This window comes from Myxine glutinosa, chromosome 5, assembly GCF_964187855.1.
Source record: "Myxine glutinosa chromosome 5, kmMyxGlut1.1, whole genome shotgun sequence".
In the NCBI taxonomy this organism is placed as follows: Eukaryota; Metazoa; Chordata; class Myxini; order Myxiniformes; family Myxinidae; genus Myxine; species Myxine glutinosa.
Genome location: NC_136265.1, coordinates 181,907,724 through 181,932,153, shown reverse-complemented (window position 1 = coordinate 181,932,153; position 24,430 = coordinate 181,907,724). Strand labels below are relative to the sequence as shown.

General features: G+C 42.8%; 1 protein-coding gene across 4 annotated transcripts in view; it reads left to right on the top strand.

Moving 5' to 3' along the window:
- Nucleotides 1-24,430, top strand: part of OXA1L (OXA1L mitochondrial inner membrane insertase) — a 54,571-nt gene that overhangs the window by 11,608 nt on the left and 18,533 nt on the right. For all 4 annotated transcript variants that reach the window (XM_078779212.1, XM_068101988.2, XM_078779211.1 and 1 more), the window contains exons 4-5: nt 15,759-15,902; nt 16,101-16,186. In XM_078779212.1, coding sequence (XP_078635338.1) covers nt 15,759-15,902; nt 16,101-16,186 — 230 coding nt within the window. The remainder of the gene's footprint in view (nt 1-15,758; nt 15,903-16,100; nt 16,187-24,430) is intronic.

The window sequence follows — 24,430 nt, the reverse complement described above, 5'->3', positions numbered from 1 at the left end:
GTTCGGCATTATGGGAAATTAATCCCCTGTATGTAATGGCCTCTGTTATTTTTCCTTTGTTCCTTATGACACCAGCAACACACACACCTAGACAGAAATCTCGCATTTATAGCACTAAATAAAAGCGACCGGAACCGGGACATTCACCTACCGCTGGTGCCGCAGCCGTCACATCGCAACACAGGCAGGCAGGTCCGGGAGGCCATGCCCCGAAGAGCAGTGATTGGTCTGGGATTGATTGGCGCAGGGACTGCTGGGATGGAACTATTGGCTTGGTGGAGGGGGCATGGATGGCGTCAGAGCCTTGAGTATAAAAGAACGCCCTCCCCGACATTTTCTCCTCTTGGCTCGTCGTTCCTCTTGACTTCCTCGCATCTGCTGGCTTTGGTGATGAATGGTCACGATTCGTATCTCGCTCCGCTTCGGGATTTCATGGCGAGCGACCGGAGGTCATAGTGTTCCTGTGCGAGTGGGATTCATTGACGAGCACATGACCATTTGTAGCGCTCTTGCGTCGGGAACATTGGAAGTCTGGACGATCGGGAGGACGAGCGCGGTTGAGTTAACGAGGGCCTACTTCCCGCTCGTGAAAGTGCAGCGTGTGGTTCCCGCGCAAGGACGTGGCGGCCTGGACGATTCCTGACTAGGTTCCACAGCCGCTCAGAGCTAAGTGCCCACAAACTAACGCATTTATTTTCACAGTTATTTTTCCCTTCGTCTGTATTCGAGTCTGTATGGGGACGTCCTGTTGAGGAATCATAGTTTTTATTGTGCATTCCTCGTTACCGGCATTCTTCAATAAAGCCGGTATTTTTGTACATTTTAATTCCGTGTCGGTTTGAGTTAATTGATTATCCAGGTGCGAAAAGACGTCGGGTGGAAGCCGTCCAAGAAAGTGCATCATCCTCCTTTCCCTCGCGAGTAAAGGTCCGCCATTGGATTGAATGCCTTAGAGTTAAAGCTTGTTTGGTCATCCGTGTCGCCCTGCGGTGTTCACTCCAGGGCAGACACACAACAACTGCCGCGGCACCAGCGGTAGTTGAATGTCTTGTTCCGGTCGCTTTTATTTAGTGCTATAAATGTGCAATTTCTGTCTTGGTGTGTGTGTTGCTGGTGTCATAAGGAACAGAGGCCATTACATACAGGGGATTAATTACCCATAATCCTTAACTAATTAACATAACCCCACCCCTCATGATGGGAACAAAGATACGCGCTTACACGACATACGGTCTACCGGATCCCTACTTATGCACATGGGGTTTCTTCTTCTTCACGACAGTAGGAGCACACTACCTATGCAGTTCTACCTGGACTAAGGTAATCACTGCCTACCCCCTACAAATGTAACAATATATTCAATGAGAGCACAAAATACGTTTGGTCGACCTCCCCAATCCCCTTTAGACTGTATAGACTGCATTAGACGAATGTGCCTTTCGACCCTTTAGACTGCTGAGATCCCTTAGACCTTTGAAGACTCTAAGTCCCCCAAGACCCTTAAGACCACCAATACCACAAAGACCCAAAAGACCCCAAGGACCTAAAATAACCGGAAGACTCCAAAGACCCCAGTAAAGCCATGAAGCTGTGATTGTGTCTATTAATTACGTACTGTTTGAACACCGGTTGCATCCTGTCTATTAATTATGTACGTCTATTAATTACGTATTGTTGGAATATACCTTTCGACCCTCTAGACAGCTGAGATTCCTTAGACCTTTGAAGACCCTTTAAGTCCCCCAAGATCCTTAAGACCACCAAGACCCCCCAAAACCCCCAAAGACTCAAAAGACCCAAAATACCCCAAAGACCCAATATACCTCAAAAACCCTTAAAGACACTGAGGACCCAAAATACCTCAAAGACCCCAAAGATCCAAAAGACCCCAAAGCCTAAAAAGACCCAAAATACCTAAAAGACTCTGAAAGACAATGACGACCCAAAAGACCAGGAACACTTCAAAAACCCAAAATACGCTGAAGACCCTTAAAGACCCATAAGACCAAAAATACTGTGGATACCCAAAATATCCTGAATACCATAAGACCCTGAAGACCTGGAAGTCCCAAAAGACCCTGAAGACCTGTAAAACACATAAGACCGTTTAGACCCATTAAACCCCAAGATCCTGAAGACCCTCAAGATCCTTAAGACCACTTTTACCTTTAACACCCTTTCAATACTTTAGACACATTGAGATCTCTCACCCTTCCAACCTTTTTTTTTTTTTTTTTTTTTTTTTTTATGTTGGAGGCTCCAGGTATGGACTGTATAGCCCTCAGAGGCCAGGCCTTTAAAAAAAAAAAAGAGAGAGAAGAAAAATGTATGATGAAAAGTGTATGGTGTTTGTTTGCCAGAAAGAGAAATTGAAACTAGCCCGGTAGCTGTAGTTTGAGTGAGACAGTAAGCAAGACCAGCAATCCTGACACTGAGTGTAAGATGGTTCCGGGCACCACTTTAATGCTCCTAAGTCAGGACGGTAGTACCACCCTGGGCGGTTGCTGTCTACAACCTACTACCTAAAAACTTTGCCTTACATTTTATACCCTTAACGCCTTTACACCCCTCAAGTCCCTTTCGACCCCTGAGACCTTAGCACCATTTAGACCCCTTACACCCTTCAGACCAATTAGACAGCTTGGACTCTTTACCATTTAGAGCTTTACACCACTTGGACCTTTTTTGATCGATACTACAAGAGAGCCTTTTGTCTGTGTTGCCATTTTTCTCAGAGATACCTTCGGCACCCCACATCGGCTATTGGGAGGGAGAGGTGTACAATAATTGATTGAATCATTGCGTAATAAAAAGAAATAAATAATAATCGTAAAATAGTTCATTTCTTCATCAATTGGCCAACAGTATACCTAAACCAACAGCATTTTATCCAAAGCTGCAACTTTTTGAAAATTAATTAAATAATTAATTAATGGATTGATTAATAAATAATTAATCGATTAATTGATTAATCATAAAAAAAAAAAAATCCTTTATAGCCAAATTACTTGGTCACTATTGTGTCCAAATATCAGATTCCTAGCTCAAAAGGTGCCTGAGATGTTGCCCAGATAAGAAAGAAAATAAACAAGTACTTAATAAATCAGTAATAATTAAGTAATCAATTAATTGATTAATGATTAATTAAGCAGTTAATTGATAGATCAAAAATAAAATATACAGTTTTTTACAAAGCACGTGATCACACTATTGTGGTCAAATTTAAGCTCATCGAACAAACAAACAAATGAGAAAGAAAACAAACGGAGTGAAAACTGAGTACTCCCTTTCAGCGCACGTCATCACCGAGACGCTTTCGGTGCCCGGCGATGATGTCATGCAGTGCCTGGAGATAGAATAGGAAAACAGCAGTGTGCAAAACCTCAATCAATATCTAGCATTTAAAAATATCTATAATAATATCTATATTTATAGTTATAGATATAAATAGTTTATAGTTTTAGTTTATAGTTTTAGTTCTAGATATAAAAATATCTATAACTGTAAACGGTGAAGTAAAAATTTCCGTACAAACCATAAGCGCAATAAGTAAATACATAAACAAAACAAATAAATAAAACAAACAAAGCAAGAAAAAGAAATAAATAAAGATAAACAAATAAATAAACAAAGAAAGGAAGGCAAAATAACTAAATAAACAAAAATAAAAAAATAAAAATAAATAAACAAATAAATGTATAGATACATACAGTCGTGGCCAAAAATATTGGCACCCTTGCACTTTTTTCAAATAATGCACCATTTCTTCCAGAAATGAAAAAATATTTTGGTATCCACATTTGTATTTCTTTGGTTTGCAGTCGAACAAAACAAAAAAAGCTGAAAAAATTACTACATCTTAGCTTATTCCACACAGAAATCCTAAAATGGCCAGGACAATAATATTGGCACCTTTTAGAAGTTGTGAGAAATAATTACATTTGAAGCAGGTAATTCTCCTTTACTTTGGAATTTAACTCACCTGTGGTGAGTTGCAGGTGCCTGCAATATAAAAATCACTCATTCAACTAGTTTGAATAGAGAAAAGGAGTCATTCTGCTATTTTGTGTCACTGTGTGTACCGCAATGAGCATGGAGAAAAGAAAAGAAACCAGAGAATTGTCTGAGGAGGTCAGACACAAGATTGTAGCCAAGCATGGATAATCTCAAAGCTACAAGTCCATCTCCAGACACCTTGATGTTCCTGTGTCTACCGTACGCAATGTTATCAGGAAGTTTAAGGCCCATGGCACTGTTGCCAACCTCCCTGGACGTGGCCCCAATAGAAAACTTGATCGAAGATTGCAGCGAAGGATTGTTCGAATGGTGGAGAAAGCACCTCGATCAACTGCCAAACAGATTCAAGCTGACCATCAGACACAAGGTACGACAGTTTCAACTCGCACCATCCATCGCCAACTCAAAGGGGGCTCTATGGTAGGAGACGCAGGAGGGCCCCGACTGCTGAGAGGGAGAGATATAAGAAAGCCCGACTGGAGTTTGACAAAATACACCTGAACAAGCCAAAATCCTCTGGGAGAATGTCCCGTGGACAGATGAGACCAAATTAGAGGTTTTTATTGAAGCACATCATCTCTATGTTTACAGAAAACAAAATGAAGCCTTCAAAGAAAAGAACACCTTCCCTACAGTAAAATATGGAGGACGTTCAGTGATGTTTTGGGGTTGCTGTATGAAATCAGGAGATTACATGGCATTTTGGAGAGCAATGTTCAACTCGGTGTCAGAAAGTGGGGTCTTCGTCGAAGGCCATGGGTCGTGCAGCAGGACAATGACCCCAAACACACTTCAAAAAGCACACAGAAATGGTTCAAGACAATATGCTGGACTGTTCTGAAATGGCCAGCAATGAGTCAGATCTAAATCCCATAGAACACCTGTGGGGCGATCTGAAAACAGTAGTTGGGAGAAGGCACCCTTCAAATCTGGGAGAACTGGAGCAGTTTGCACAAGAAGAGGAGGCCAAATTGCCAGTCGAGAGGTGGAGGAAGCTCATTCATGGCTATAGGAAGCGCTTGACTGCAGTTATTTTGTCCAAAGGCTGTGCTCCCAAATATTAAGTCTACGGTGTCAATAATTTTGTGAATGCCATTTATTTTTATTTTCTGATTTAAAAGGATTTATTAAGTTCTGAATCAAAAACAAAGGTTCTGTAATATTATCGGTGAAATAAAGAATTGTGGAGACCAAATACTTTTGTCAATTTCAACTTATTTTTAGAGACAACAACAACAACAACACAATTGTGGACAATTGTGAGTTATTTGAAAAAGGTGCAAGGTCACGGGTCTCTAAAGACTGATGCATCCCCTCGGTGAGAATGGATCAAATCTGTCCCCTCTTCCGCCCTTAATTTGCTTATGCGCCGGTGGTTAAAAATCACCCAGTCATATTAAAGATGCCTTCCCAAATTCGGTCGAGTGATTGCCGAAGGAGAGTTCCCATTTAATGGTGGCCTAGTCAAGCTTGCTCCAATTTATATGCGTGCAGGATTAAAGTCAATTACACTATGCACTACAGAGCCCCGATTCCTCAGTGACCACAGACAGGGTTCTGATTAACAAGGGAGTTATTACAATGCAAGGAGGGGTGGGGTGGGTAGAGGGTGGAGGGCGGGGGGGGGGGTGTGGGGGGAGGTTAGAGAAGGACATGATCATGTATGCAGCAAACCAAACGGTAACTAATGAATGACTAATTATCCCTCATGGCCAAGGTGTCTCAACAACTTCATTATTCAACTCTATCGGCCGCTCACTTATATGGAGAACATGGGACACAGCAGGATGTTGCTGAGACTGATTAGATGAATCCAAGTTTACTTGATCTGGTTCTGTGAATCGTCATAACAGCGTGATATGGGCAGGAGACAACCCACGATTTACTGTTGAGCACAGCGTCCAGTATCAAGCTAATGTGTCCGTCTGGGCAGGCATTGCTTCTGGAGGCATTGCTTGACCAATATTTTTCTAATATCTAATATCCAAGAAACCTGGTGTTGGGCTATCGGCTAGGGTGCCGGCTTAGGATCCTGGGATCCTGGGTTCGAATCCCGGTCGATCGCTGAATTAACGCCAGGTGGATTGACTCAGCCTGTCATCCTTCCGAGGTCGGCTAATTGAGTACCAGTTCACTGGTAATTCCCTGTTTGTCGTTAAAGGCGGCAAAAAGGGTTGGCGTCAGGAAGGGCATCCGGCCGTAAAACATTGCTTCAAAAAGGGGACCAAAAAACAACAACAACCACGGTTCCTGAAAAAGGCCAACCCCCGCTTTGCGGGGAAAAATGGCCTCTAAAGGTGGTTATTTTTTTTATATATATTATCTAATATCCAAGAAAATGTGAATGCTGCAAATTACCTTCTAATGTTGGAGCAGCATGTATTTCCTCTCAATGATGGCCAAATGTGGTTCATACATGATGGTGCACCTGCTCATTATGCTGCCAGTGTACGCTAGGCCCTTGATTTGAACTTTACAGACAAATGGATTGGCAGTCATGGTCCAGTTGAATGGCCGCCACGGTCTTGTGATTTAACAACACCCTGTGATTTCATCCTTTGGGGTTTCCTTAAACACAAAGTGTATGTGAAGAATCCTACGACCCTTTGAGACATGAAAGAATTCATCCGTAATGAGACTGCTACCTTAACGACTGAAACATGCAGAACTGTATGTCAGAGTGTTTCGTCACGACTACAGCTGTGCATAGACAATGAATGTATTGTTTTTTTTTGTTTTTTTATCTATATATGTAAAAGAAAGTTTTTGTTTTCTTTGTTTGTTTGTTTGTCTGTGCGTGCTAATCTCCTGAACGGTGAAAGATAGGAGGAAACCTCTAATACAAAAAAATGTCAGGACGGGCCCCGGGAAGGTTATAGGCTAGGTGGCGAGGCCAGTCGAGGCCGCATCGGCCGGGCTGGGCCCATTTCGCAATTAAAAGCTGAGCTGAATTATAGTAGTCAATCTTCTGCGGCCGCGAGTAAAAGCTGAATTATAGTAGTAAATTCATTCAAAAAGAACCGGGCAACGCCGGGTGCTTTCGGCTAGTATATATATAAAAGAAAGTTTTTTTTTGTTTGTTTTTTTTGTTTGTTTGTCTGCACGCGCTAATCTCCTGAACGGTGAAAGATAGGAGGAAACCTCTGAAACAAAAAATGTCGGGACGGGCCCCGGGAAGGTTATAGGCTAGGTGGTGAGGCCGGTCTGGGCCCATTTCGCAATTAAAAGCTGAGCTGAATTATAGTAGTCGATCTTCTACGGCCGCGAGTACAAGCTGAATTGTAGTATTAAATGAACAAAATGCGGCCGCGGCCGGATAGTCAAACTCCGCTGCTTTGCAAGGCCGCGTTTTATTCATTTTTTAGTACAGAAGATTAAATTCATTCAAAAAGAACCCGGGCAACGCCAGGTGCATTCAGCTAGTATAATATAACATAACATAACAAAACATCCGGATGGATGGTGGACAGATTTGGGATAGACAACGAAAGATCACTGGAATGGCAAAGAAGAGGTCAACTCGACTGAGACAGAGAACGAATCATTATTTATGCCCAAGACCAAGGCCACTCCACCAATGGCTTTAAAATGATGGTAAGACTGAGTTAATTGGACAAGTGTAGGTTCTGCAAGGTAGAAACAGAATGCACGATTCACCTATTGGGATGTAAAAAACTCATGTCAGAGCAGATGTACAGCCAATGGTACAATAAGGTATGTAGAGTAATCGACTGGCACATCTGCAGAAATTTCAATATCCCAGTTCCACAAAACTCATGGAAACATGAACCAAAAGCAATCCGTGAAAACAGGACATTATGCTCATGCATCACCTGATGATCCCATCCAGCGTGTACATGGAAAACAAAGCATTGCATCCGAACATTGTACTCAGGAACAAAAAGGAAAAGACAGCATTGCTGATTGAGATATCAGTACCCAGCGATGTTGGCCTAAATAATACAGAAATCAAGAAAATGACAAAACACCAGGATCTCAATAATGAAGCGAAAAATCCTGGAAGCTGAAGAGCGCCCAAAATTGTACCAATGATAATGGTGGTAACGGGAAAGATAAAGAAGAACCTTAGAGATCTTAAAAACCATAATTGGGAACATTACCACAAACAAACTACATTTGGAGGCTGAACGGGGCTCAGTGACAATCCTGAAAAGAGCCCTTTAGTGGACATGTTAAGTGCTTAAAAATAGGGTGTTGACTTCGTCGTGATGCAAAGATCCCCTTTGGCATAAAAGTTCCTGAGTGCCCTAGGAACAAAATTATCCAAAGACACAAGTTGTATCTTAAAATCCAAGATGGCCACTGTCAGCCATTGGAAAACCTGGCCAACCCATAGCCTCGGAAGCATTTCTCATAGAAACTATTATGATCCATGTTTTCCAGCTAATTTTAGGTCACCTAACTTATTTCTGGCATCACTTATGCATTTCGGATGCATTTAAAGGTCAAATTGGGGATAAAATTCAAATTATAACAATGTTTATTGATTTCATAACATTATTTTTTGGTTTTCACATACAGAACACAATGTTTGGTCAGGTAATTTGAGGTAATAAGATTATTCCTCATGGTATATCTCAATAGTACAATAGGGACATACTATACTCAACCAATAACTAGCCAAATCAAATATACAATCACACAATGTCGTAACAGTGTAAGCAGATTCATGACATGATTTCATTCAGCTAAATCCTCTATCTAACTTTCTAATGTCTTTCTAACTTTCAGTTAAGTCCTCTAACTCTATCTAACTAAGCTAATTCCTCAGTTGTCTGTCTACCTCACGCATGCATCGTACCAGTGTTGGAGCATGAACGTTGACAGCTACAAAGAAACATGCATGACTGCCCTTGCATGCAGCACTTGCAAGGAGCCCTACAGTCTGTCACACTGGCAAATGGCAAGCTGTGGCAAGTGGAGATTCTCAACTAGTTGTTTCTCACCAGCAGAAAGTTTACAAAACATACGTTTATCGCCAACACTCGAGCACAACCCTTGACTTTCTTATCCAAGCCAAGAGTAGCAGCCTTCCTCAGCTCTTTCTTGTTGCCCACTTTGTCACAAAAGAGACATGGAGTGTCGACTGTTTCGCTGAAACATGTAGAGGGTGAGGGTGAGGCCTGTGTAATGGACCTGGCACCACTGTTCATGCGGCGAGTTTTCACTGGGCTCACTTACTCTTGTCTTTGATGCTTATTCCTCGCTCTCTCCACTTTTTGATTGTCGACAGAATTCCTGCAAGATTTGTGCCACACTACTTGATTAAACATCATCAGCTGCACAATATTCTGAGTACTATCACCACCACCACCGCCAATGTTATCTACGACTACAAAGTCAGGAAGTTCACCTAATGCCTTAAGTTCCTGGATATTGTCCACAACTTCTTTGTAAGTGGCTGAAAGTCTTTCAGGGTTGTTTCTCAATTGCACAGATGATGAGGGATCCTTAGTTGGTTTATTTATTTCGTCTGATTGACATATGTAACATAAGCTCCAGTCACAAGTGTCCATGCTAGCAGGCCCGGTTTTACAGTTGCCAGTATTCATTTTGGATTAGTCACTTTGAATCTGAAACATATAAGCGTATGTAATGGGTCATTTGCAGCAAAATCAGCATGAGAAAGTCAAATTTGAATGAGAGAGTCAAATTTACTTTCTCGTAAATAAAATGTTATCAAAATACCCCTAAAGCCTGTTGTCATTCATTTTATTAAAATGTAATTTATGTTTCATTTACCTGACTTAGAGAGGCTATTGAGCGCATGATTCCCGACATCGCGCATGATTCCCGACATCTAGGCAGTAAAAATTAACTGTTGCTGGTCTCTTGCTTTCGACAATGATCTACCTTTAAATTTACCTTTAAATGCAGAAGTGATGCCAGAAATGAGTTAGTTGACCTCAAATTAACTGGGGAACATGTATCATAATAGTTTCTATGACAAATGCTTCCTGGGCTATTGGTCGGCCATGTTTTCCAAGATGGCCGATCGCAGCCATCCTGGATTTTAAGATACAACTTGTGTCTTTGGATAATTGTGTTCCTATGGCCCGAAGGAACTTCCATGCCAAAGGGGACCTTTGCATCATGACTTGAAGTCAAAAAGCACTTGGCATGTCCGCTACTTGGAACGAAACTCTGAGACCAACAAGACTTCACAACTTGGGCCATGAATCACAATCCTTCATTGAAGCATGGGTGGATACTTTGAGTCCTGGGAGGAATCCATTACACCTTCTAAAACCTAAACTATCGAGATGGCAACCAACAATACACACACAGATATGCATGCATATTGCATATATACATACACACAGACAGACACACATATGCATACATACATACACACACACACACACACACACACACACACACACACACACACACACACACACATATACATACACACACAGACACACATATGCATACATACACACAGACACACATATGCATACATATTGTTACGGTTCTCCGCCGCCCTTCTTACCCTTACCAAGGGGGGATTAAACCCCTTGTTCTTTCTGGGCTTGGCGGAACCTACAGACTTGAAACGCCTCTTCTGGGCAAACGCAAGGTAGGGTTTCGGGACCAAATCTCGCTTGTACCTAACTCCCTGCACCGCCACGGAGGCAGGGAAGCAAGCCTCGCACGAGCCACGTGTAATTTGGGGTACACCGAGCGGATTGAGTACCACGTGGTCCGTGCAGTCACCGTTAATTATTGGACCCCGATTCGAGCGGTTCTACTCGTACCACGCTTAGCCAATGAGAAAATCACGAGAACGATTGAATGGAAAAGGAAGAACACAGGTTTAATTATTATTCCTACACGTATGTACAATGATCGGTACGCAGAGACACAGAGCAGCACTTAGTCAGTCTTATTCTTAACCCCTAGGTGGGAGGTGGGATAGTCACTAGAAGTAGGACCTATTCTCCTTACTCTACTCAACGCAGAACTAACATAGGAAAAGGACTAAGCTCACAAATACTAAGAGATAACTACACTATCGCGAGGCTACATGTTGCTTGTGTGACTAACTCTGAGGGGGAAATTTTAACCTTTATTATACTGACTGTACAAAACTCAAAACCGCAACAATGTAATACATCCACACAAACACAGACACACATATGCATACATACACACACACACACACACACACACACACACACACACACACACACACACACACACACACACACACACACCTACAGTCATGTGAAAAAGTAAGTACACCCCATGTAAAGTTTTGAATTTTTCAACATATTTCAACATACAGCTACTTGATCTTCATTTCAACAATATTGACAGATAAAGGTGATATAATATAACAAATATCATGAAACATTTACATTTTGTAGTCCATTGTATAATTTAAATAAACATGAATGCAAATTTTGCATGTGGAAAAAGTAAGTACACCCCTACATTTATCACTACTTCAAATACCTAAAATTAGAATCAGGTGCACCAGCTCAGGTGCAAATGATTACAACATCGTTAGAGAGGATCTTGGCGGAACCTGTCATATTGAAACCTCAGACATTTAGTTTGGTTTGCTCATTGTTGTTGAAGTGTGCGGCGTCACCATGCCGAGATCAAAAGAGCTCTCTGAGGCCTTCAGAAAGAATGTTATAGAAGCCTACGAGTCTGGGAAGGGATTTAAAAAGATCTCCAAACAATTTGAAATCAATCATTCGACTGTCCGGAAGGTCACCTACAAGTGGAGAAGATTCCAAACAACTGCCAACCTGTTCAGGCCAGGCCGCCCCAGCAAGTTCAGCCCGAGAGCAGACCGCAAGATGCTGAAAGAAGTCTCTAAGAACCACAGAATGTCATCACGGGACCTACAGGTAGCTCTTGCCACTGTTGATGTCAAAGTGCACGAGTCTACCATGAGAAAGAGGCTGCACAAATTTGATCTACATGGGAGGTGTGCCAGGAGGAAACCTTTGCTGTCCAGAAAGAACACCAGGGCAAGACTAAAGTTTGCCAATGAACACCTAGGCAAAGACCAGTACATCTGGAACAATGTGCGCTGGACAGATGAGTCAAAGGTAGAGCTATTTGGCCACAGTACCAAAAGACATGTTTGGCAAAAACCAAAGAGGGCATTTGACCACAAGAACCTGATACCAACTGTAAAGCATGGTGGTGGAAATATGGTTTGGGGCAGCTTTGCTGCATCAGGGCCTGGGTAGCTCACCATCATAGAATCCAGTATGAATTCTTCATTGTACCAGAGGGTGCTTGAGGATAATGTGAGGCCATCTGTAGGAAAGTTGAAGCTGAACTGAAGGTGGACCTTGCAACATGACAATGACCCTAAACATACCAGTACATCCACCAAGGAATGGCTGAAAAGAAAGAAATGGAGGGTTCTGGAATAGCCAAGTCAAAGCCCGGATCTAAATCCCATCGAGATGTTGTGGGGGGATTTGAAACGAGCTGTGCATGCAATAAACCCCTCAAACATCGCATAGCTGAAAGAATTCTGCATGGAGGAGTGGGCAAAAATTTCTCCCAGTCGATGTCAGAGACTGGTAAACAGTTATAAGAAACGCCTACTTGAGGTTGTTTCTGCCAAAGCAGGCAATACCACCTAATTAGAGCAAAGGGTGTACTTACTTTATCCACATGCGAAATTTGCATTTATGTTTATTTAAATTATACAATGGACTACAAAATGTAAATGTTTCATGATATTTGCTATATTATATCATCTTTATCTATCAATATTGTTGAAATGAAGATCAAGTAGCTGTATGTTGAAATATGTTGAAAAAGTCAAAACTTTACATGGGGTGTACTTACTTTTTCACGTGACTGTATAAAAAAAAAAAAAACACCTTTAGAGGCCATTTTTCCCCGCAAGCGGGGGTTGGCCTTTTTCGGGAACTGTGGTTGTTGTTGTTTTTCGGTCCCCTTTTTGAAGCAATGTTTTACGGCCGGATGCCCTTCCTGACGCCAACCCTTTTTGCCACCTTTAACGACGACAAGCAGGGAATTACCAGTGAACTGGTACTCAATTTGCCGACCTCGGAAGGATGACAGGCTGAGTCAACCCCCCTGGCGTTAATTCAGCGATTGACCGGGATTCGAACCCAGGATCCTAGGATCCTAAGCCGGCACCCTAGCCGCTAGCCCAACACCAGGGATGCGCACAATGCGGGTGACAAAAAACAGAGTATTGAGCAATAATTTGAAATACCACATTGCGTTGATTGACACCCAAAGTAAAGTGAAAGTATAAACTTAGATTACACCAAATAATGACCCCATGATTATTTTGCTCACCATTTTGGATAAACACATTTACATCAGATGAAAAATAAATAGAATCATGAAAATATCAAACACCTCAAAATACATTCTCTTGTGACTATAATGTATATCTCTTCTTAGAAATATCAAAATTCAACACAACACCAAAGTTTGAAAAACATATCAGGTGATTTCCACCAACAAAAATGGAGGAATAATATCTCATGTGGTGAGCAAGATACAGTTTCTGATAAAATATAGCCGTGATTGAACGATATAAAAACAGGGAAACACAAAAAAGGAAACTTGCTCCGACAATAAAGAGATAGAAATTGCATATCCGGTTCAGTGAAAAGCATTAAGGGAAATAAATCATTCACAACAACAACAACCAAAGAAAAACTTGACTGTATGCATATGTATGCATACATATGTATGCATAGACTGTATGATGCATACATATGCATACATATATACATATACATATACATATACATATATACATATACATACATAAGATGCATACATAAGACTGTATGCATACATATATACATACACAGACACACATATGCATACATATATACATACACACACAGACAGACACACATATGCATACATATATACATACATGCACACACACACAGACACACATATGCATACATATATACATACACAGACACACATATGCATACATATATACATACACAGACACACATATGCATACATATATACATACACAGACACACATATGCATACATATATACATACACAGACACACATATGCATACATATATACATACACAGACACACATATGCATACATATATACATACACAGACACACATATGCATACATATATACATACACAGACACATATGCATACATATATACACACACAGACAGACACACATATGCATACATATATACATACACACACAGACAGACACATATGCATACATACACAGACACACATATGCATACATACATATATACATACACACACACACACACACACACACACACACACACACACATATGCATACATAGATAGTTATGCATACACACAGACACACATATGCATACATAGATAGTTATGCATACACACAGACACACATATGCATACGTATATACATACACACACACACATGCATACATATATACATACACACACACAGACAGACACACATATGCATACATATATACACACACTCACAGACAGACACACATATGCATACATATATACACACACTCACACACAGACACACATATGCATACATATATACATACAGACACAGACACAGACAGTCACACGCACACACAATCTTCTGCCCAGGGGAGTTGAGCACAGAAGGGCTCCATACAAGCCGTTTTAAGGAGTCACCAAGAGGGGACACATAACGCCTCACACTGAGAGCAAGAGGTAGGCCGACCGAAGAAGCTTCAGAACCACTGGTCTAGAGGTACGCACACTCACCTTTAAGCTGTCGAGCCTGGGTTTGAATCCCAACCCAGCTATAAACTGTCATCACACAGGCAGGGTCAATGTGTGTACCGTCCCCCGGATGCACGTTAAACGGACGTCCCAGGTATAATCACTCGATGGTGGATGTTAGATCGCATGGTGTCCTTCGTAAAGAGTAGGTGAGCTATCGCTGGCACCATGGCCCAAATTCCAAATACCTGCCCTAACCGGCATAGGGCATTACATCAGCGGCACAGGACTGCAACCTGGTAACATAACCGCACATTCTACCAACAGCGTGAAGCCGAGCTAGGTGTGAGGAAGGAGCATCGGCCCAGAGGGGAGAGCAGTATTCCATTGAGCTGCGGATGAAAGCCTTGTATGTGGTGAGGAGCTCAGGTGTGCAAGGAAGGACTTTGCATGACGGAGGATGCCCAGTTGGCGACTGGCTTTGGAGGCCAGCTTGGAAATGTGGGTTTCCCAAGAAAGATCATGTCGTTTTCCCAAGATCAATGTGGTTTTCCCAAGAAAGATCATGTCGTTTTCCCAAGATCAATGTGGGTTTCCCAAGAAAGATCATGTGGTTTTCCCAAGATCAATGTGGTTTTCCCAAGAAAGATCATGTGGTTTTCCCAAGATCAAAGTGGTTTTCCCAAGAAAGATCATGTGGTTTTCCCATGATCAATGTGGTTTTCCCAAGAAAGTTTTCTCAAGAAAGAAAGATCACAGGTGGAGGCTAATTAACTTGGTGTGTTGGTTCCATGTGTAAATATGGTGCTGTAGGGTCTTGGTGGTACCATCACATGTGGTACTTGGTTTTATCATTCACTTGGTTTTATCTTATCATTTTATCTTGGTGTTGGTGGTACTTGGTTTTATCATCACATCAGTCATATTAAACGGGCTGTTTTAGGCCAATTAACATGAATCGTCACAATGTAAGTGTAGTGATACCATATTAAGCCATTGTCCCATGTTCTCCGTAGGAACGTTGTTACTCCGTATCATTGTATTTCCCATGATCGTGAAGGGCCAGCGGGAGACCGTGAAACTTACCAACGTGATGCCACAGATGACCTTGCTCCAGGAACATCTGAAGGAGTCCAAGAGAAGTGGGAATATGTTTGAATGTGCGTTCGCAGTTTGCACTAACACCCACTCCCTTTTCCCCTGATTCTTCCTGATTGACACAGTCCTTTCCCCCCTATTCTTCCTGATTGACACAGTCCTTTCCCCCCTATTCTTCCTGATTGACCATCCTTTCCCCCCTATCCTTCCTGATTGATACAGTCATCTCTTGAATTGTCTCATGCTTGTATGTGGGGCAGATTCCAAGGCACAGAAAGACCTCATCTCATTTATGAAGAAAAACGACGTGAATCCGCTCCGCGGTTTCCTTGTCCCTCTGGTGCAGGTCAGGCTGTTGGTTTTGTATCGATCACCTCAAACTTGTTCTTTTTGCTCATTTCGATCACCTGAACCCGTTCTGTGCGCATTGCTATGATTAATGTGACCCCCCCCCCCCCCCCCCCCACCCACCCCGACAATGTGACCACAACGTGAATGTGCAATGGTGTTTTAGGTAGAAAAAGCTCCTCTTCTGTCCTGTTTTGGTCCTTGTGGCAGAAGGGCTTACCGTGCACCCACCCCAAGATTGAACCGAATGTTCATTTGTCTCCTTTGATAGAAGAGAGACGTTAACATTGAAAAATATATTTTGGTCCATGTATTTTAACATGGAGGCATTAAGCATTAAAATGGAGGCATTAAAAGAGAGGCTGAGTAGGGTAGAGGATGATGTGGTTGAGCTTGAACGTGGTTGGATGTCAATGAAAGATAGTCTGTTGGGAGCCGTTGGTGAGGTATGTGGATGGACAAAAGGACCACCGAGGCACTCGGAAACATGGTGGTGGGATGATGAAGTTGGAAAGAGGATTGACGAGAAGAGGAAGAAGTTCAAAGAGTGGCAGAAGGCGAAGGGTACGGGAGCAGAAAAAGCAGAGCATGAAAGTTATAAGGCAGCCAAGAAGGCTGCAAAGAAAGAGGTAGCAAAGGCGCAGGAGGCATGTAGGAAAATGTTCAGAGAACGCTTGGATTCGGAAGAGGGTCAGAAAGCGGTATTCAGGATTGCAAAGCAGATAGCGAAAGAGGTGTGATGTGATGGGGGTGAGTTGCTTGAAGGATGAAGTGGGACAAATCGTTGTGGACCCAGATGGAATTAAAGGAAGATGGAAAAGATATATGGAAATGCTGTTGAATACAGAGAATGAATGGGATGGCAACATAGAGAGTAACCCAGTTTTAGGACCGGCAGAGAAGATAACTGAGAAGGAAGTTGAGGAAGCGATAAAATCAATGAAGAGTAGAAAAGCGGGAGGGCCGACGGGAGTTGTGGGAGATATGTTGAAGGCAGCGGGAAATTGGGGTGTGAAGAGAATGACAGAGATCTGCAATCTGGTGGTGAAAGAAGGCCGCATTCAAGGGGATTGGGGACTGAGTACCCTCGTCCCTCTATACAAGGGGAAAGGTGACCCTCTGGAGTGTGGCTCGTACCGAGCGATAAAGTTATTGGAGCATGGAATGAAGGTATTGCAAAGGGTGTTGGAGAGGAGGATAAGGAAGAAGGTGAAGATCGACGAAATGCAGTTTGGATTTATGCCAGGAAGAGGAACGACAGACGCGCTCTTTATTGTGAGGCAGTTGCAGGAGAAGTACATGGAGAAGAGGAAGAAGTTGTTTCTTGGGTTTGTTGATCTGGAGAAAGCATTCGGTTGGGGTCCACGCGAAGTATTGACATGGGCATTGAGGAAGTTAGGAGTGGAGGAATGGATGATCAGAGTTGTGATGGCAATGTACAAAAGAGCGCGCACAGCTGTAAGGACGAAGGACGGGAATAGTGGTGAGTTTGAGGTGAAGGTGGGAGTGCATCAGGGGTCGGTACGAAGTCCACTACTATTTGTAGCTGTGATGGAGGTGCTGGCTCAGAACGTAAAGGAGGGTTTACCGTGGGAGTTGTTGTATGCAGATGATCTGGTGTTGATTGCGGAAAGTATGGATGGACTGAAGGAAAAGATGAACAAGTGGAAGGAATGTATGGAGACAAAAGGTCTGAAGGTGAATATCGGAAAGACGAAGGTGATGGCAAGTGGTAAAGCATGTGGTGAGCTGGAAAGAACTGGGAAGTGGCCATGTGCTGTGTGCAGGAAAGGTGTCGGAGTGAACTCCATTCAATGTACAATGTGCGCTGAGTGGGTTCATCAAAAATGCAGTGGTCTGAGAGGGTCATTAACCAGTGTGGCAGCTACATTCAAATGTAAGGTGTGCACAGAGGGAGCTGCAGATGGAGGAAATGTTGAGTTGGATCTTGGAGACGGTGTGAAGCTGGAAGGTGTGAAAACATTTTGCTACCTCGGAGACATGCTGAATGGAGAAGGTGGATCAGACTCGCGGTTGCTGGAGTGAGATGTGCATGGAAGAAGTTTTGGGAACTGAGTGGCGTGCTGATGAGGAGGGGAGTGTCGTTGAAGCTGAAGGGAAAGGTGTATGCTGCATGTGTGAGAAGTGTTATGATTAATGGGAGCGAGACATGGGTAATGAACATAGAGCAGCAACGAAGGCTGGAAATGCGAATGGTTCGGTCGATGTGCGGAGTATCGTTGAGAGAGAGGAAGACAAATGATGAATTGCGAAAGATGATGGGAATAGAGCCTGTGATTGATGTTGTGAAGAGGAACAGGTTGAGATGGTTTGGTCTCGTGTTGAGGACGGATGAAAGTGACTGGTTGAGAAGAGTGATGGAAATGAATGTAGAAGGAAGTAGAGGACAGGGAAGACCGAGAAAGACTTGGGTAAAGATGGTGGAAGAAGAAATGCGGGCAAGGGGGTTAACAAGGAGAGATGCAGAAAATATGGCAAAATGGAGAAGATTGTCATGGGGACCGCAAGGCTAAACCCCTATCGCAGGGAAAATGGCCTTAAAATGCATGTTGTTGTTGTTGTATTTTAACACCTGATTGGGACCCATGTCAAACCGACCCTTTTACAGCAATTCAGTCATTGCTGTACATCGATGATGCTGACCCTCAATAATATCTTGCACAAATCAAACAACATTTGGCACATGACTTAATTTTTCAAAAGTTAATAATTCAACAAACTTTGATTAACGTGAAAAGTTTGTCTTCTGCTAATGACGTCATCTCATTAGAATATTCTGAAATTCATTGTATTTATTGGTAACCTCCTGGAGTGAAATGTTATGATGAAGATATATATATATATATATATATATATATATATATATATATATATATATATATATATATATATATATATATATATATATTTATATATTATATATATATTGTTACGGAACCCAGCGTCGGCCTATGATTCCCCTTTGAGGGGGGATTAGTCCCCTCGTGTGTTACTAACCGACGAGGTCCCTGAAGCTGCACCGCGACCTCTGGAAAGGCCGGTGAGCAGCTTCGTTCGCGACCGCGGATAAGATGGTAATTTGCCGAGCGGATGGCAGCCGCGGCCCAAACCGTTAAGACTAACCCGATTCTGAACGTTGGCCAAATCGTGCCACAGGTATTCAATTTGGAAAAGACAAAGACGACGGATGTGAAGAAGAAGAAGACAAGAGGTAGGAAATACGAATATGATTTATTACTATTTACAACCAAAAGAAACCAAGGAGAAGGAAGGATAATAAAATAAAGGCAGAAAGAGGGACGGACCAGAAGGACACAGTGAAACTCTAGCTTACCTATTCAGTCTTAATTAATACCCCACGACAAGACACACAAAACAGACTAGGAGCAAACTCGCACGAATGGGGAAATTGCAGGCAGGAATGGAAGGACTGGAAGGAGAGGAACGCTCCGCTCGAACCGGAGCATGGTCGGCCCGGGAGTCAGCAGCCGCCGCCCTTCCTCGATCGGCACGTCCAGCAGCCGCCGTCAACGCCCTAGGTGCGGTCGTGCGGGCTGCCGCGATACGTGCACCCTGGCGGAGTAAAAGCTGCGTGGCTCCAAGCTGGTGGTGGTGGATTTCAAAGCTGCTTCTCTGGCTCACCTCAGGACGCGTCTCCCTTCTCTCTCCGAGGGCTCGTCTCGACTCATCTGCCGTCTCTGGCGCAACTCTCGGTGGGGGCTGATGCAACGGGTTTTATAACCCCGCCCTCTTGAGCCATACCCACTCATTCTTGGTTGGTCGTAGGGGCTTCTTGGCTCCACCTCTTGATGACGATGGGCGGGCTACGCCCTTCTTCTCCGAGTTGGAGCACATAGGCAATGGTGGCGAATGCAGTTGGCAATAGAGGCTTTGGGAATGGGAATGAAAGGGGATCTATCTATTTGAATTCGGTGCAATGGAGTATTAATAAATAGAAGACAAAGCCTTAACCTAATACACAGAATAAGGAAATAACTACCAACAAGCAGGAAATCTATGATTGGCTAACGTGATTGTATATGACCTAACTAAGGGACGCCCTTTTGACCTTTATACACAACTGGAGGAAGGAGGGTGATATTTTACCATTTACTACACAATAAAAAAACACAATTCTCACATCCACAACAATATATATATATATATATATATATTAGTGCCTATAGTAGGTCTGCACCCCTTTCAAATTTTTCACCTTTTGTTGCCTTATAGCCTGGAATTAAAATGCATTAAATCGGACTTTTTCCACCTTTATTTACACATCGTAACCAACAACTTCCAAGTGAAAAACAAAATTCTACAAATTTCAGAAAATTAATTAAAAATACAAAACTAGAATATCTTGGTTGGATAAGTGTCCACCCCCCTTATAATAGCAATTGTATATTCGCTCAGGTGTAACCAATCACCTTAAAAATCCCACACCAAGTTAATTGGCCTCTACCTGTGTTAAATTGTACTGATTCTGATTATTTCAGAATAAAATCATCTGTTACTGCAGGTCTCCTCTTCTGGGTCGTGCATTTCACAGCAATGACTCAACCATGAGCACTAAGGTGCTTTCAAAAGAACTCCGGGATAAAGTTGTGGAAAGTCACAGACCAGGGGATGGGTATAAAATATTTCAAAGGCCTTGAATATCCCTTGGAGCACAGTGAAGGCAATCATTATGAAGTGGAAGGTGTGTGCTATCAAGATCCTGTCTAGATCAGGTCGGCCCTCCAAATTGGATGACCAAGCAAGGAGGAGACCGATCAGAGAGGCCACCAAGAGGCGAATGGCAACTTTGAAAGAGCTACAGGCTTTTATGACAAAGACTGGTCACTGTGTGCAGGTGACAATAATATCCCAAGCACTTCACAAGTTTGGCCTGTACGGTAGGGTGTCAAGAAGGAAGCCATTACTCAAAAAGCCCACCTTGAGTCCCGTTTGAGGTATGCAAAAAACCACTTCGGAGATTCTGAAGCCATTTGGCAAAGAGTTTTGTGGTCTGACGAAACCAAGATGGAACTTTTTGGCCTGAATGCAAAATGTTATGTTTGGCGCAAACCCAACACAGCACATCCCCCAAAGAACACCATCCATACTGTAAGGCATATATATCTATATAATGTTCTCTGTCGGTGATCACGTCTGTCTGTCCGTGGGTGTGGCCTCCCCCGTTGAGGGAGTAGCTCCACTCATTCTGGAAGGTGCTTCACAAACAAATCACCACCATTTTCTTTCCTTGCATAGCTTTGAGGCCTCTTTTGTTAGGCTCGCAGTTTCTTACTCTCTCGCAGTTTTATTTCAACTCTAATTCGATATCTCATTTCATTTTTCACAGTCGCCAACATGGTTTTAGACTCGGTTGCAAAAAAGGGGAAGAAAATGCGATGAAAGTTACCGTTTGTCGAACAAAATGCTTTTTCAAAGGCCTGTAACATAAAGTCCATTGAGACTCCCTCACGGCTTTATCTCGACTCTAATTCACCATCTGATTTCATAAATGTTTCATGATATTTGTTATATTACATCACCTTTATCTATCAATATTGTTAAAATGAAGATCAAATAGCTGTATGTTGAAATATGTTGAAAAAGTCAAAAACTTTACATGGGGTGTACTTACTTTTTCACGTGACTGTGTGTGTGTGTGTGTGTGTGTGTGTGTGTGTGTGTGTGTGTGTGTGTGTGTGTGTGTGTGTATATATATATATATACACATACACACACACACACACACACACACACACACACACACTCGCTTGGTGAGGCGAGCGCAAGCGTCGTTACTGAGGAATGGGCTTATTGAAACTGAGGATAATGACTGTACCTGGGTTGCTGTGTTGTCATGATTTACACCAATCATAATACAAACAATTATTTTGCACAAATGTAATTGTTGTGTTTATGATATTACATTCTTATCGGCAATTTAGGTTGAAGATTTAGGTTGAATGTTTTTTTTTACAAGAAAGAACTCCTCAGCACATACCTCAGGGAGGGGTAGGTGCAGACTGGAAGTTTGGGACGATTACACCTCACCACCAAGTAATTCAAAACACCTCACCACTAAGTAATTTAAAACACCTCACAGCCATAAAACACGTTATAAAAACACCTCACCACCACGAAATTCAAAACACCTCACCACCACGAAATTGAAAACACCTCACAGCCATAAAACAAGTAATAAAAACACCTCACAGCCATAAAACACGTAATTAAAAACACCTTACAGCCATAAAACATGTAATAAAAACACCTCACCACCACGAAATTAAAAACACCTCAGCCATAAAACACGTAATTAAAACACCTCACCACCACGTCATTTAAAAACACCTCACCACCAAGTAATTCAAAACACCTCACCACCAAGTAATTCAAAACACCTCACCACCAAGTAATTCAAAACACCTCACCACCAAGTAATTCAAAACACCTCACCACCAAGTAATTCAAAACACCTCACCACCAAGTAATTCAAAACACCTCACCACCAAGTAATTCAAAACACCTCACCACCAAGTAATTCAAAACACCTCACCACCAAGTAATTCAAAACACCTCACCACCAAGTAATTCAAAACACCTCACCACCACGTAATTCAAAACACCTCATCACCAACTAATTCAAAACACCTCACCACCACATAATTTAAAACACCTCACCACCACATAATTATAAATACCTCACCACCATGTAATTATAAACACCTCACCACCACATAATTAAAAACACCTCACCACCATGTGATTTAAAAACACCTCACCAAAAACGCCTTCGGGCGATGCTTGGTCAATGGATGGAAAATGACACCGACGGCCAGGTTGGAAGTACTAAACACAGTATTTATTTACAGGTATGTATAGAACACAGACAACGCAAGGAATCTTAACAACCTTACCTACGTTCCCAGACAAGGGCCCTCATTCATTTGGGGAAGGGGGGGGAGAGGGTATTACGTGGGGAAGCGCGGCCGCTTCTTGCAGCTCGCCCGTATGGGCTTGGTCATGCAGCTCGTGCGAATGGGCTTGGTGGACGGAAGCCCCAGGAATCTCCCCAACCCAAGGCGCCAACAGCCGGAGACGATTGCGGCAGGGACGATGTGGTTAAGACGAACCAGGAGCAGGAACCAGAGAGTGCAGGAAGCAGAGGACCGATCAAGATAGCAGGAGCCCAGCGAGAGAGAGAATGTGTTATGGGCCGGGTTTTTATAACACCCCAACCCCTTCCTGAATGTTCCATGGGTCTCAATTGGCCGCCGGGGGTCACGTGACGTGACAGCCCCTCCTTGGCCACTCCCCCCTGCCTTCCCTTTTGCTCCCATTGGTTGCTCGCTGCCCCCATGTCTCGTTCCTCCTTTGGGGAAGGTTTTATTCCTCCTTCGGGCCTGCAGGGCCTAGTCTACTCCCATGACGAGGCAATTTAGGCTTCAACGAGGCATTCCTACAATCATCCTGCCTGACTCAACGCATTATTTGTTTTCTTTCTAAACACTGGAAAGGGCCTATGCTTTACATTTAATAAGAAATAACTAACTATAGGAGGCTACATGTTGTGGTGTAACTAACTATAGGGGGGTTGCCTTTTATTCGCAAAACCGCAACTATTTATATATAGTCTAAACCGCAACTTCCTATCTTGAAGAGGAAGCAAGGCACAGATTGAGTCTCACCCCAGCAATTGCTGCACAACCTGTTAGCAACAAGTGTCGCCTGCCACACTGACAGTCTCTGCCCTGCTCCTCGACAATTAGGAGGTTTGCAGTCAGGAACATTAAATTTAACTAAGGAAGCACACTAACCCTATGACATGATGCTGACATGATGTGCAAAAATTAATGCAACACATCACCTCCAAACTAGGAGGCATGCGCGTGGTACTCAAGTCTTTGCAGACTGAGATTGAAGCTCTTTTCATGTGACCAATCTAAGCCGTTAATATACACAACATAAACAATTTGCAGTGTGTTGTCCTGATGAGCCCATAACAAGGGCGAAATCGAGTTCGACATCTCTGCCTTTGTCTATTTGTGAGCATAGAGCTTTAATCTCAGTCTGAAAAGACTTGAGGACCACGCGGATGCCTCCTAGTTTGGAGGTGATGTGTTGGTATAATTTATGTGCATGACGTCAGTGTCACGTCATAAGTTAGCACTACAACAACAACTACAACAACAGCAGGCGGCGGCGCGGCCGCGGTGCGGGGAGT